Source organism: Peromyscus leucopus, chromosome 11, assembly GCF_004664715.2.
Source record: "Peromyscus leucopus breed LL Stock chromosome 11, UCI_PerLeu_2.1, whole genome shotgun sequence".
Taxonomy (NCBI): Eukaryota; Metazoa; Chordata; class Mammalia; order Rodentia; family Cricetidae; genus Peromyscus; species Peromyscus leucopus.
In genome coordinates, this window is record NC_051072.1 from 69,200,100 (window position 1) to 69,213,848 (window position 13,749).

Here is a 13,749-nt window from a genome sequence, read left to right on the forward strand (position 1 = left end):
GCTGTCTATCATGGTGACCTGCCTATGTGACAAAGTGCAGTAGTGGCACAACAGCTGCAGGCGTAACCAACCGCTCCTCGTTCTGATTCAGGCCCCTTCAATGGATAGACCCAGGCCTGACACTCTTCTGGTGGTCAAAAACCAGAGACTGGGCCATGGACCTAGGGAAAAACCAAATACTACTGTTCTGCTAAAAGAACATAACAATTCTATTATATTCATAGATCAGTGTCTTGCTCAGCCACCGTCAGAGAAGTTTCCTCTTGTAGTAGATAACTGGACAATGTATGGAGAGTAAGAGACCCTGGAACACTCAATCCTAAATGGGATGCCTCTATCAATTCCCTCCCCTCGGTGCTTAGGGAACATTGGAGAAGAGGAGGTGGATAGATTGCAAGAGCCAGTGAGGATGAAGGACACCAAAGAAACAAGGTCTTTCAGAAACAATACGGTTGACACACATAAAAACTCACAGAGAATGTGGCAGCATGCACAGGGATAGCACAGGTCCAAGGCAGATGGGGTCCCAACATTGATAGCAGAAGTGGACACAAGCCCCATCCCTGAACTATAAGCTATCTTCAATTGACAACTGATAGTGAAGGAAAAGTTAGTTTTCTCCAATGGAGTCTCACTCTGCATACACAAACCTCATGTAAAGGAAGACCCCATGCCTAGCAGCAGATGGCTAACACAAAATGAACTCAATGGTATTTTTGGAGGTTTTTTTGTTTCATATGCTTTGTCTGGGCATTTTTTTTAAATCTCACCTTTTGCTCATATATTATAGTTTCCAATTGTGTGTTTTTGTGGGACTTCTATACAAGCAAATGTGTGTGTCTCTGTGTCTGTATGTGTTTCCTGTGCATTTTCTTTGTCTTTCTTTTTTCTGTTTTGTCCTATTCTATAATTTTTTTGTTGTTGCCTGTTTGATTTTTAATGAGATAGATAGATAGATAGATAGATAGATAGATAGATAGATAGATAGATAGATAGATAGACAGAGAGAGAGAGGAAGGGTATGGGTGGAGAGTCTTTGGGAGGAGTTCTGGGTGGAAAATCATGATCAGAATATATTGTTTAAAAATCTATTTTCAATTAAAAAGAGAGAAACACATTTCTTAGGGCTGAGTGTGATGGGAAAACAGTATAATCCTAATTCAAAGCTAACCTGGGCTACATAGTGAGATCTAAGTCAAAATAACAAATACACCTTTATTTTTGAGTAGTAAAAGGAATACTGTAATGCTTACTCTGATCTCTGAAATTTTTCACATATGCACACAAGTATCTTTTCATAAATATTCTTACATGTTAAAATGATGGGTCATGGAAAAATTAAAAGGTTTTCATGTGAATTACCTAACAGCCTTTCATGATGGTGGCACCAATTTGCATTCCAATAAACTCTGGGGTCAAATTTTCATTTCTGTGATTTTCCCCCATCATACTGTATAAACTACTGCAGTTTCACAATATCTTGTATATATAACTAGGCCACCATATCAAATTGAAGACTTTTGTGCATCAAAAGGACAATATGAAGAGTAGAAGGACAATCCTCAGAATGAAAGAAAATATTTGCAAATTACATATCTGATAAAGGTTTTAACATCTAGAATATGTAAAGAAAGAAATACCAATTTAAAAATGGGCGAAATAATTGAATCAACATTCCTTTAAAGAGAAAAACAAATGGACAATTAGCATATGAAAAGAAGCTCAATATCATTTGTGAAATATCATTCACTGAAGAAATGCAAATATAAACCACAATGAACGATCACTTCACATCTACTAAGAAGGGTATAATGGGAACAATGATAGGGGATAACAAGTGTTGGCAGGAATACGGAGAAACTGAACCCTATATGTTCCTAGAGGGGATTCAAAATGGCACATCTGCTGAGGAAGACCTTTGGCAGTATCTCAAAAAGTTAATAATCCTGCAATGCTTGGCAATTAACAGGGACCCACAACTGGCCACCATGCAGAGATTAAGAGACAGCAGAGGGCTCAGCTCTATTTACCCACTCCCCAAAGGCTCAGGGGTCCCTGTGGAAGAGGAGGTGTGGGGGCAAGACTGAGAGTCGGGGCAGTGGATGACTACAAGGACAGTGTCCTCTGGACTCAGCAGGGCATTTGCACATGTGAGTGTACAGCGATTGTGACAGTATGCACAAGACCCATGCAAGCTCAAGCCAGAGAAAATCCCAGCATGGAGGGGAGAGGTGGGCATGGAGTCCCACCCCTAACTGATGGGCTATTGGCATTCAACAGTGCTAACTGCTGGGAGAAGGAGAATCAGTTTCTTTAGTGATATGACCTCAGGTAGGTTGACCACACTCCAGGGCAGGCCCCAGACTCAAGACAATTTGGGAACATAGACTGGACTAGATGGGGATAAGAAAACAATCGATTGAGAGAAAACAAAGTTGGGTGGGTAGAGAGATGGGGATGGATCTGGGAGGTGTTGGGGCTGGGAATATGAACAATACATTGAATGAAATTCTCAAAGAGTTAATAAAAATGTTATTAAAAGAAAATAAGTTAATAGAACCACCCGACTCAGCAATTTTATTCTTTATTCAAGAGAATTGAAAATTCAGATTCAACAGAGTCTCTAGTACAACTCTCCACAGCAATATTAGTCTAAGTAGACAGACACACAAATCATAGTATATTTATGCAGTGGAATATTGTCCAGTCATAAAATAGAATGAATTCTGACAAATACTGCAACATATACAAGACTTGAAAACATGCCAAATGAGATAAGCCAGACATAGGGAACATTATATGGATCTACTAATATAACTATCTGGAGTACACAAACTCACAGAGACACAGAGCAGGTGGCTGGGTCTGGAGGGAAGGAGTTAGTGCACAGTGGCTACAGAGTTTACACTCCACAACTGTGGCACAGAACTGGAGTAGGAGGGCAGTAGAGGTGCACATTTTGAATATAATTCAGCTGTACAAACTGAATTTACACTCAAAAAATGGTTGCAATAGCAAATTTTACCAGACGTAATAGTTAATACTGAACTATCAGCTTCTATAATGAGGAAGAACTTACTAACAAGGGGCATTAGGTTTGTCTGACTCATGTGTGCTGACAAAATCAATCATGGAATCCAGGAACAAGATCAGGATGTAGTTCGCCCCAGCTTCTCCTTCTGACTCCCCCAAGGCACCTCTCAAACAGGCACCAGAAAACAGAACAAAACAAGAAAATAACACATGAAAAAGGTAATCACTTCAGAAACAAATTAGAAAAAAGAATAATGAAAAGAACCAGAAGAAACCATGAAAAGACCATGACTAAAAATCAAAATTAACTCAGAAAACAAAGTGCAAAATAAAAGTAACACAGTATGATTTCCGAAAACGCCCTGGCTACATCATTTGGAATATTGATGAGGAAAAGGCATGGTGGCGGAACCTGGCGAGTCAGCAGAAAGCCTTCACCCCAGTTACACCACAGTGATGGAGTTTTAACAGACCCTGTGCAGGTAGGTTTGCACCAGAAAATCAAAAGGCAAAAAGATTTTTAAAAATGTTTTCTTTTCTTTTCTTTTTTTTTTTTTTTTGATGCTGGGATCAAACCCAGGGCCTCTGTGTGCTCTATCCCCAGCCCTGAATAGGAAGATTAGGAACTGATCCGAATGAAAGTGGAAAACTTGAAAAAAATCAGCTTTGGAGAAAAGATTGGAAAGGGGGTGTAAGCGCCCATTGAGAAGCAGTTCTGTAGAGCCAAGTGTGGAGAGCAGGGAGAACAGTGCCCTGGCCATCACTATTCACACCATCGGGAACCACTACAAGAATGACCCTGGAGGCACGTCACAGCTTGAAACAAAGTAAGGGATATCCCAAGGAACAAGCCAAAAGAAGCTCTGAGAATTAAGAGAGCATTGGGGCTGAGGACTGTGGTGCTCCAGCTTCCAACCTCAGGAACCGTCAGGTTTGGATCAGAATGACTTCACTACTAGTCAGGGAAAGCGAGGCCCAGAGCAGTGCATACCTGGAGAAGGCGGAGAACTGGCCCTTGCATGCACACCACCCCACTGGCCGGAAGTGAAAAGGTGGAGGGGGAAGGGTCTCCAAGGCAGCTCATGTGACTGAAAGGGCTTCTGTGATACTTCCTATTCCATTTCTAGGCCTCCCCAGGGAGTAACGGTCATCCTGGATTTTGGGTTTGTGCAAAGTTCTGTTTGTTTGTAATAAAAGCTGGTGTAGTAGTTTTCTGTGACTTGCATTTTTAATCTTATACTGTGTTCTTAAAGAAGTAAACTCTTTGTGATTCCTGAAACAATAAGTAACAATGGGCACATCTTTAATAATAAAAAAAGAGAAACAAGTGTTGAAGCCACAAATATATTGTAATGCCAACGCCAGGGACAAACAAAGGTAAGAACAACATGAAGCTAGTGACAAGCTCTAACATCCCTCCCACCCTCCCGTATTAGATCCATCCTCTAAATCCTTTAGGCAGAGAACTGAAGGCCAAACCCCCAAACAAGCCCCTCTTCTCTCTCTATCCTCTGACCTTCCCCTGCAGGGTAAGCCCCTCAGCTTGACAGCCTGGGGAGGCCCAGAGTGGTGGCTGGGGCCGACAGCAGGGCTCCTCGCACAGGAAATGGGGTAGAGGAGTACAGGGGTGTAAGACATGATCCCCCACAGTGGGGAAAATCAAAATGGAGCCCCGGTGCCAGTGTAAAGCACACTGGTGGCCCTGGGAAAGGAGACCCCGTTGCCCCCACATCCTCCCTCCGGGAGGTATCACTGCTTGGCCAACTGCCCATCTGGCTCCGGTTAGAAAACCACACTTGGACCAGATCCTTCTGCAGCCGTAGGCGCCCAGCAATATAGCTGATTTGCTGGGGCGTGGGCTCTGGACACTGCAAGAACAGTTTCTCCAGATTGCTTCCAATGCGTCTCTCTCTGCTAGCACGTCTCCGCTTCCGGGCCTGCTGCAGGATCATCTCCATTCTGCATATGCCCAGAAGATTCTTCTCATCTACTTCCTCTAGCCACATTTTCAGCAGGGGTCGCAGCTTCCACATGTTGGCAAGGCTGAGCTGCTGGGCCTCGAAGCGGCATATGGTCGTCTGGCTGAGAACCTTCCCAAACATAGCTCCTACAGCAAACCCCACATCGGCCTGTGAGTAGCCCAGGGTCATCCTCTTCTGTCTCAGCTCCTTGGCCAGCTGCTCCATCTCTTTCTGTATGGCTGAAACGTCCTCTGGCAGTGCCAAATTTGGCATGTACCTCAGGGCGATGTAGCGTCCGGGGCAGGCATCCTCAGAGGAACCCTGGGACCAGGCCCTTGCCTCACCCACTCCGTAGGGTGCTATCCCGCCTCGGAATTCATAAGGTGAGGGACCCAGAGGCACTCCCCACACCTCAGGGCCTGGACAGATGCTTGGTCCAATACCTGGCCGCACCATTAACCTGCCTGTGGCTGCTTGGCTGCTCAACCAGGTTGGGGTATCAACTCGCATGGGCACTGGCCCTTCCAGGCCACCACCACTATTGCCTGGGAGGGGGTAGACGTTTGAAGACCTGCGCTCGGCCATGGGGTGGACAGCACCTCCAGCAAGAGTCTGGTAGGAACTGATGGCTCTCGAGGCTTCTGAACAGCCGCCAGCCTCGCCCTCGAGCCCCGCCCCCCAGTGGGCGGAGACAGCAGTACAGGTAAGAGACAGGATCAAGTGTTGGGAAGCTGGGGCTTGGAGACTCGGGTAACTGAGTTCTCCGGGCTGAAAACACCGCGCCTGCCTCTTGTTCCGACAGTTGCTTTTAACTCCCAACTTGGTACAAATCTGGAGCTTTGCACCTCCATTCAGTCAGGTCCCTCGGTCACTACTTGGATCCTACGTATCCTTGAATGGGACCCAAACCTTGACTTGAGTTCTCGGAAACTCAGATGTCTCTTTCTTCTCATGCCCTCCAAACCACCATCGTGGCTTCACAAATACTAACTAGCCACCTATAGTTCAGGCCTTGCTGACAGTATCTGTTCATTCATTAACTACTCCATTTCTACGATCTTGATGCCAAAGTTCCTCCTGTGAATATCCTCAGTCCCTGTGCCTGAAGAAACTTAGGCATACATGCTCCAATTTCTAACTAGGGTCAGTTTCCTGCCTCCGATTCTAGACCTACACTCGCACTGTGCCACTGCACTCCACCCCGTGACTGGCAGAATTTCTGGATAATATTAATGTTTCTCCCACCAGTCCTGCAAACGTGCATTCTAACTCAGCTTCCTCACTCAATAGACAACAGACTGTCATCTTGCATTCCCTCTGGAGACAGGTCTCTGGGCTGACCTGAGCTGAGAATGCTGCTTGCACTATCTGACTCATCACCACCATTTCTTCTGTCCCTGGCCTCTCTCCCACCAGAGACACAAAGTTCTCAACTTGTCTTTCGACCATGCCCCTAACTCAGGCATTCGGCTCAAGGCCCCAAGTGAGGAAAACAAGGAAAGAAAGGAGAAGAAAAATCTAACAGGTCCACAGCTTCTGAAGAAGAAAAAGTTCCTTGGCTGGAAGATCTCAGCCTCATGCCTTTAATTTTTTAAGCCAACCACATACAGCTCTGTCTCTACCCATGTCTACTGAAGTTGGCCTTCTTGAGGTCACTGAGAGCCTTCCAAGTATCAAATCCAATAGCACTGTAAAAATCCACATTCTACTAATGTTTTCTGCACTGTCTGGCAAGATAAACACAGTTTGATCCTTCTTTAAAAAGGTATATGGAAGTATCAGCCAACTTTCCCCCCTGACTTGTTTTCTGACTTCCACATCTGTATTTCTGCTGTCCCAAATTAAATTAGTCTTAGGCTTCTCCTTCAGAGGCCACAGGGACATGATCATAACTCAGACACCCAAATGTAAACTTCAGAGCTGTTCTTCAATTTCGTGATATTGACAAGGCATAAGACACTGGATAGCAGCCTTGTGAAACATGGGAACTTGCTGTCTCTGCCATGCTTCTTCTCCTTACCTATTTAATTTAGATCACAGGATTTCTCAGGCACTACAATAATAACTGGCTTGTAGTTGGTTTCTTCTGCTTCTCTTTCAGGTTTATCTTTCACATTACTGCTATAGATAACTTTCTAAAAGCAAACCCAAATCAATCCAAATTTGAAACAACCAAAGAAAACCTACTGACATCACTTTACTCTTTGAATATCTCCAAAGCCGGCCCCTCTTCTCTCAGCTGACAATGAGGGCTGTTCACAGGACTGTACAACTACTCGGTCCATTCATTACATCCTCTCCCCATTCTTAGCTCGTGGTCAGGGAGAAACCTGCTATTTTTCCCTGAAGATGTTTGCACCCTGTGCGCCCCTGTTCATGTTGCTCCTCCTGCCCAACAGTTTTCCTGCTTCTCAGTCTCAGTACTGTTTAGGAGTCTGCTTAGATATTCTCATTAGAAAAGAATATTCCTGATCACTCTCTGCAAACTTCAGCCCTGGCTCTTCTGCTTTCCCCTCTCTCCTATTTTACTTTGGCCTTAGTATACACTGCTATCTAGTACATATTTGTCTATGTGTCCACTGTCTGCTTCTTTACTGCTGTGTCTACAGGGTCTACTATAGTATCTGGCACACACAAGGTAATCAGTGACTAAAGAAGTATGCTGTACCTCCTGTTACCTGCAAGACTCAGGATAGACATCCCCTCATGGAGACCCTTCCCCAGGCAGAAAAGAGGTCTCTATTGCTTTGGTAGTACTCCTCTCATAGTTAATCAAGTTTTTACTTCACTATTGGAGTAGACATCAACAATTCTTTTATGTCTCCATCTCTTCAATTTAAGAACATTTATGTGTCAGTAAGTCTAGAACATGAGACAACCCTGACTAATATAATGCACAATAAATTTTTGCTGAATGGCAACTTTTATGATGTTGATCATAAAGTAATGCTAATGTAACATTAAGAAACTTGACCTCAGGATGCTCTCATCTTTCCTCTCTTATATTACAACAAGGGACATATAGCCCTCTCAAGATGAGGGGAGCACCATGGAACTAAATCAGACTCAACACTACAGAATATAAGATTGTAGATGTGGTGGTTTAAAAGAAAATGCCCCCAAGGGAGTGGCACTATAGGAGGTGTGGCCTTGTTGGAGGAAGTATATCACTGTGGAGGTGTGTCCTTGTTGGAGGAAGTGTGTCACTGTGGGGGTGTGGCCTTGTTGGAGGAAGTATGTCACTGTGGAGGTGGGCTTTCAGGTCTCATATATGCTCATACTACACCCAGTGTCTCAGACCACTTCCTATTGCCTGTGAGTCAAGATGTAGGACTCTCAGCTCCTTTTCCAGCACCATGTCTGCCTGGACACCACCATGTTGCACCATGATAATAATGTCTAACACCTCTGAAAATGTAAGCCACCCGAATTAAATAATTTTTTTTATTTATAAGAGTTGCTGTTGTCATGGTGTCTTTTCACAATAGTACAAACCTTAATCAAGACAGTAGATATGGCCTTGAAGTTGTTTATCAGCAAATCGAATGCTATATCTTCAGGCTGAGTATCTGATTTATTTGAAGTTTATCAGTTTCTGCTGGAATAAGTCTGGACTAACGGTAGGATGCTTGTCTCACTCAATGCTGCTCCCTGGCACCCACAGTACAAAGAGAAGAGACATTTATTTATTCATTTACTTTGTGGTGCTAGGAGAAGAAATGTCAACTTAGTGTTAAATAAATGAACCTCTGCAGCATCAGTGTTGAAAAGACTTCCAGTTTGCTGGAAATGGATGACAGCCTCTGAAATCCAGCGTACGAGGTAAAGAATTTCACTAAGGAATAGTTGTGCTGATGTCTATTCTTTCCACGTATACGTGTATGCCCCCTTCCACCCAACTCACAAAGCAACCAGTGTCTGCCAAGGTGTATCACAAAGAGAGATAAAAGGGAGACACGGCAATTACACATTAAAGTTTGCATAGGAATAAAAAAACCTCACTTGCACAAGAGAACCAGAGAGAAAAGATTCATTAGTTGTTTAAAAACAATAGTTGAATAGAAACATTTTAGTGAATTGGAAAAAAAAAACTGACGAGTTCAAATGAATTTGAACTAAGCTTTATTGTATTAAACGAATTAAAACAAAGTAGCTAAAAACAATATGCTTAACGTGAGGCTATATTAACTTGATGCGTTTTAAAATTAACTTGGGTGTTCTCAATTACTCAGTTAGACCTCATTTGCCAATGTGCATATCTCCTGGTTTGTGCATATGGGGGTGGGGGCACTACAAACTGGAACTGAACTCTTAGAGCTAAAGAAATCTTGGTTATCTCTTTAAAAGTACATTTAATGCACTATGGAAATAGTATGATCAGAGGAAATAAGAAGTACTGTGTTTGGTTGGCATAATAGAGACCAGAGGAAGCAACTATAGGAATACCCAAGACAACCAGTTCTGCTTGGACCGAAGAGGCTTCAAAGGCTACACTTCACCAAATATGGGAACTCTTCTTGAGTGACTAGATTATGATGTAAGAATCAGGCCATGCTTATCCATGGGAATTACAGGAAGGCATAAAAAGCATGAGGTCTCAGGCTCTCAGGTGTTTATTATGTGAATGAGGGAGAAGACAGACTGTCAGAAGAACAGGGAACTTACCCAAGGGGAAGTTACACACTTTCTATTATTAGTGTCCTTGGAACTAAGGGTAGTGCTCTGAAAAAGGTGTTTTAAGTGGAAATGCAAATGCACTAAGTATGAGGACTTGTATTCTTGAGTTTTCTTTGAGTTTCTTATTCCGAGAAGGCAAATAAAACTACTAGGATCCATTGGTTGAGAATCAGGAAATGGCGGAAGAAGATTTGGTAATAAATAACCTTGTAGGATGTAGCTCATCTTTGGGGGAGGTCTTGCCCATGTATTTCCCTCCCCTCTGGACTTTCAGATACATTTGCTGCCTTAAACAATTAGTTGGAGTTCATGTGGGAGACATGGAACTTCCCTGGGATTGTGATACAGTTTAATTTGTATGTATATGCCAAGCAATGTGTTAATGCCTTCATGAGTGATCCATACTGTTCTGAGGATAGTAAGTTCAACAAAAAAACCAACTGCTTCTGAGGTTGACTATCATTAATTTAGCGTCATACTGTCAGTCAGTTATTTCATTGCCTCGCAAGGTGATGATTTTATTTTTCCAAATGCACCCTTTGAAAGTGGGTCATGCTTCAGGTAGAAGGGGTTTGCTTAAGAGGCTGGAGGGATGGCTCACTGTTTAAAAGCACTTGGTGTTTTTGCAGGGAACCGATCAGGACTGGTTCCCAGTGCCCATATGGAGGTTTACAACTATCCATAATTCCAGTTGCAGGGGCTCCAACACCCTATTCTGGCCTTTGAGGGAACCAGGCATGCACATGGTGCACATACAAGCACACAGGTAAACACTACATCAAGTGAAAGCAGAAAGTGTCTGGGACAGGCAGCGGGGAGAAGGGCAAGGAAGAGGGGACACAGCCCTGGGTGCAGGTCACAGGGTTAGAGTGTACGGTATGAATCTACTGAATCAAAGAAACCAGTCACTTTGTGTAAGTGAAATATAATAGCAAAAATAGAGTATATGGGAAGCCCTAGTTTTTTAGAAGTATCACAAATAAACCAATCTTTTTTTGAATCCAGTTAAATTATCAGAGCCAGCCAAGAATTATGCAAAAGCAGGACAGAAAAAAAAAAAAAAACAAAGTAGACTGGACTGTGCTGGTCTCTTATTTCTTTCCCTCTGCAGGCATCAGATGAGTTAGCACTGCTAAGACAGCAGGGGGTTCAGGCGCTTTCTCTTAGAATGGCAGAAACAGGGCACAGGACCCAGAATGACCAAGGAGCAATATAAAAAGCAACCACAGGAGAAAAGATTCACAGACTAGTCACAGCAAAGTCTTCTAGATCTAAAAAGTAAAGTTAGGATTGTAGAAAATGTTAGCAATTAAGTATTATAAAGATAGGTTCCTTGTATCTTATAAGAAGTGAATTAACACAACAGTACAAAAAATTAGTTCACTGAAGACAACCTCAAAATACATCACAATGACTGTCTCTGGGTTTTAAGTGTTCAACTGTATATAGCAAAATAAGATGGAGAAAATAAGTTATGAATTTAAGAAAAATTAATATAGTATTATGAATGTGAAAGTTGTTACCACACAGAAAAGCCTAGTCAGAGCAATGCAGGGACTAATTAGCTTGTTCTTGTTCTAGTCTTGTTCTCTGAGATAACCTTCACGGCAGGTGATACACAGCAGTGTGTAGTAGGAATCTTAACAATTCTTGCCAATTCCTCAGCTGGTCTTGTTTCCTCAGATTGGAAGCCTCTGAGTCCTCATCCAGAAAGAATCTCAGCTGAACTGTGTTGGTCCAAATCTGAAAGCTTAACAAGCCAAATGCTTAACCAGCCAAATGCTTCTAGTTTCTGGTCCTCACGCCTTATATATCTTTCTGCTTTCTACCACCACTCCCTGGGGTTAAAGGCTTGCTTTCTGGGATTAAAGGCGTGAGTCACCATGCTTGGCTGTATCCTTGGACACATAGATTTTTGCCTCTGGAATGCTAGGATTAAAGGCATGTGGTACCACTGCCTATTCTCTATGTTTAATATTGTGGCTGTTCTGTCTCTGACCCCAGATAAGTTTATTAGGGTGCACAGTATTTCAGAGAACACAATACCACCACAGCAGTGTTTGCTACAACACACAGTAGGTAACACTGCATTGCAGGTAACAGTGTTTCACATTGGGATGATGTGATGAGATCATGGGTGGCCAAGCACTGGGCCGAGCTCTGGGAGTTTTCCTGAAGAAAGGGAAGAGGGATTGTAAAAGCTGGGTGTGTGTGTGTGTGTGTTGTGGTGTGTGTGTGTTGTGTGTGTGTGTATCTGTGTCAAGGTCACAACAGAGGAACCCACAGAGACAGCTGACCTGAGTTCGTGGGAGCACATGGACTCTGACCAACATTAAGGGCCTGCCTGGATCGGCCTAGGCCCTTTGCATGTGCGTGACAGCTTTGGAGCTTGGTCTGTTTGTAAGGGCCCTAGCAGTGAGATCAGGACCTGTCCCTGGCACTTAGCTGGCTTCTGGGAACCTGTTCCCCATGCTGGATTACCTTGCCCAGCCTGAATGCAGGGGGAGGAGCTTGGTCCTACCTCAACTTGATGTGCCATGCTATGTTCAAGCCCATGGGAGGCCTGTCCCTTTCTGAGTGGAGATGGAGGATGAGTGGATGGGGAGGGTGGTAGATGAGAGCTGGGGGAGGGAACTGGAAGGGAGAAGGGAGGGGAAACTGTGGTCGGCATGTAAAATAAAGAAAAAATGTTAATAGAAAAAAAAAAACAAAGATCATGGGTAGAAGGATAGCTCTCTGAATACTAACCACAACACAGGCTTTTACTCATAAGACAGTGCACAGCAAACCTGGACTATAGTGGTGGTTTGAACAAAGGGAATATTAACTTTGTGTTATGATGACAGACCTTTATGGTCACATTTTTATAATTGTTGCTGCTGTTGTTTTTGTTATTCTTTTTTTTGGTTTTTTGAGACAGGGTTTCTCTGCATAGCTTTGCGCCTTTCCTGGAGCTCACTTGGTAGCCCAAGCTGGCCTCGAACTCACAGAGATCCGCCTGCTCTGCCTCCCGAGTGCTGGGATTAAAGGCGTGCGCACCACCGGCCCGGCCTTTTTTTGTTTTTTTTGATTTTTTTTTTGTTGTTATTCTTTTTCTTAGTATTATTGATACAGGGTCTAACTATTTAGCCCTGACTGTCTTGGAATTCACTGTGCAGACCAGGCTAGACTCAACGTACAGACATCCATATGCCTCTACCTCTCAAGTTCCAGGATAAAAAGGTATGTGCCACCATGCTTGACTTCTTTATTATTTTTAACTTTGCTGTCATACACTTGCTGAGTATAAGTAAATACTCATGTCACAATATGAAACTATGTAGTCAGAGACCACATAGGGATTTAGAATATTCAGAAAAATGCATTTCATTTCATTTGTAAATCTGGGTATTCATGAGACATGAATTTCCTATGCTAGAAAATAATATTAAGAGTAAAAACCCTACAGCCTTTATCAGAAGCCTCAGCAAATTTTAGTTATATGTAGAGCAGGTGGAGCAGTTAGTTGAATGGGGCTAGCAACAGGGCATCAAGGGACAAGTCAGTCAGACTCCCGGCAGAGATACAGTCTAAAGATTCTCGTTATGACAAACATGACTCCGCAGAGTTTGTCCTATTACAGGAGAAAAGCTTCAGGGATGCACTGAAATTGAGTATGGCCATGGTCTCCTATATTCAAATGACTGTTGATTCCTCCTCCAAGCAGGAGACACACACTAAAGGCAAGTTTCCATTTTACTGCATGGTAAAAAACAACAGAAATGGTAGGGAGTGAAGAATGGAAGCTGAAATTCATCATATGACATGGGCTCAGAGATGTAAATGAGAAGTGGGACAGAATTCCTGTTTAAACCTGATAAATCTAAAGGTGCTGTGGAATTATTTTTGGGAATTTAAAATTAACTGACTTTAGTAATATTACTGTACAAGTGAATGTCCTTGAAATCTTGTCAAGAAACTTTATGAACGGAAGCAAGTGGAACAGAGGCGTCCATGCATTCTTTAAAAAATGAACTCTAATTTTGGTGACATTAAATATAATTAGGACCACAGAATTCAGGGAGTAGAAAGAATTTAC

General features: G+C 43.0%; 2 protein-coding genes across 2 annotated transcripts in view; both read right to left on the bottom strand.

The window, feature by feature from the left end:
• The window catches only part of LOC114697379 (cotranscriptional regulator FAM172A), a gene marked incomplete at its 5' end in the record, with an annotated part of 244,241 nt that overhangs the window by 104,491 nt on the left and 126,001 nt on the right, over positions 1-13,749 (bottom strand). The gene's annotated exons all lie outside the window — the stretch shown is intronic.
• Pou5f2 (POU domain class 5, transcription factor 2) lies at positions 4,101-8,148 on the bottom strand. Its single transcript, XM_028875625.2, has one exon. It carries the CDS (start codon positions 5,577-5,579, stop codon positions 4,572-4,574), a length of 1,008 nt encoding a protein of 335 aa, XP_028731458.1. The 5' UTR covers positions 5,580-8,148; the 3' UTR covers positions 4,101-4,571.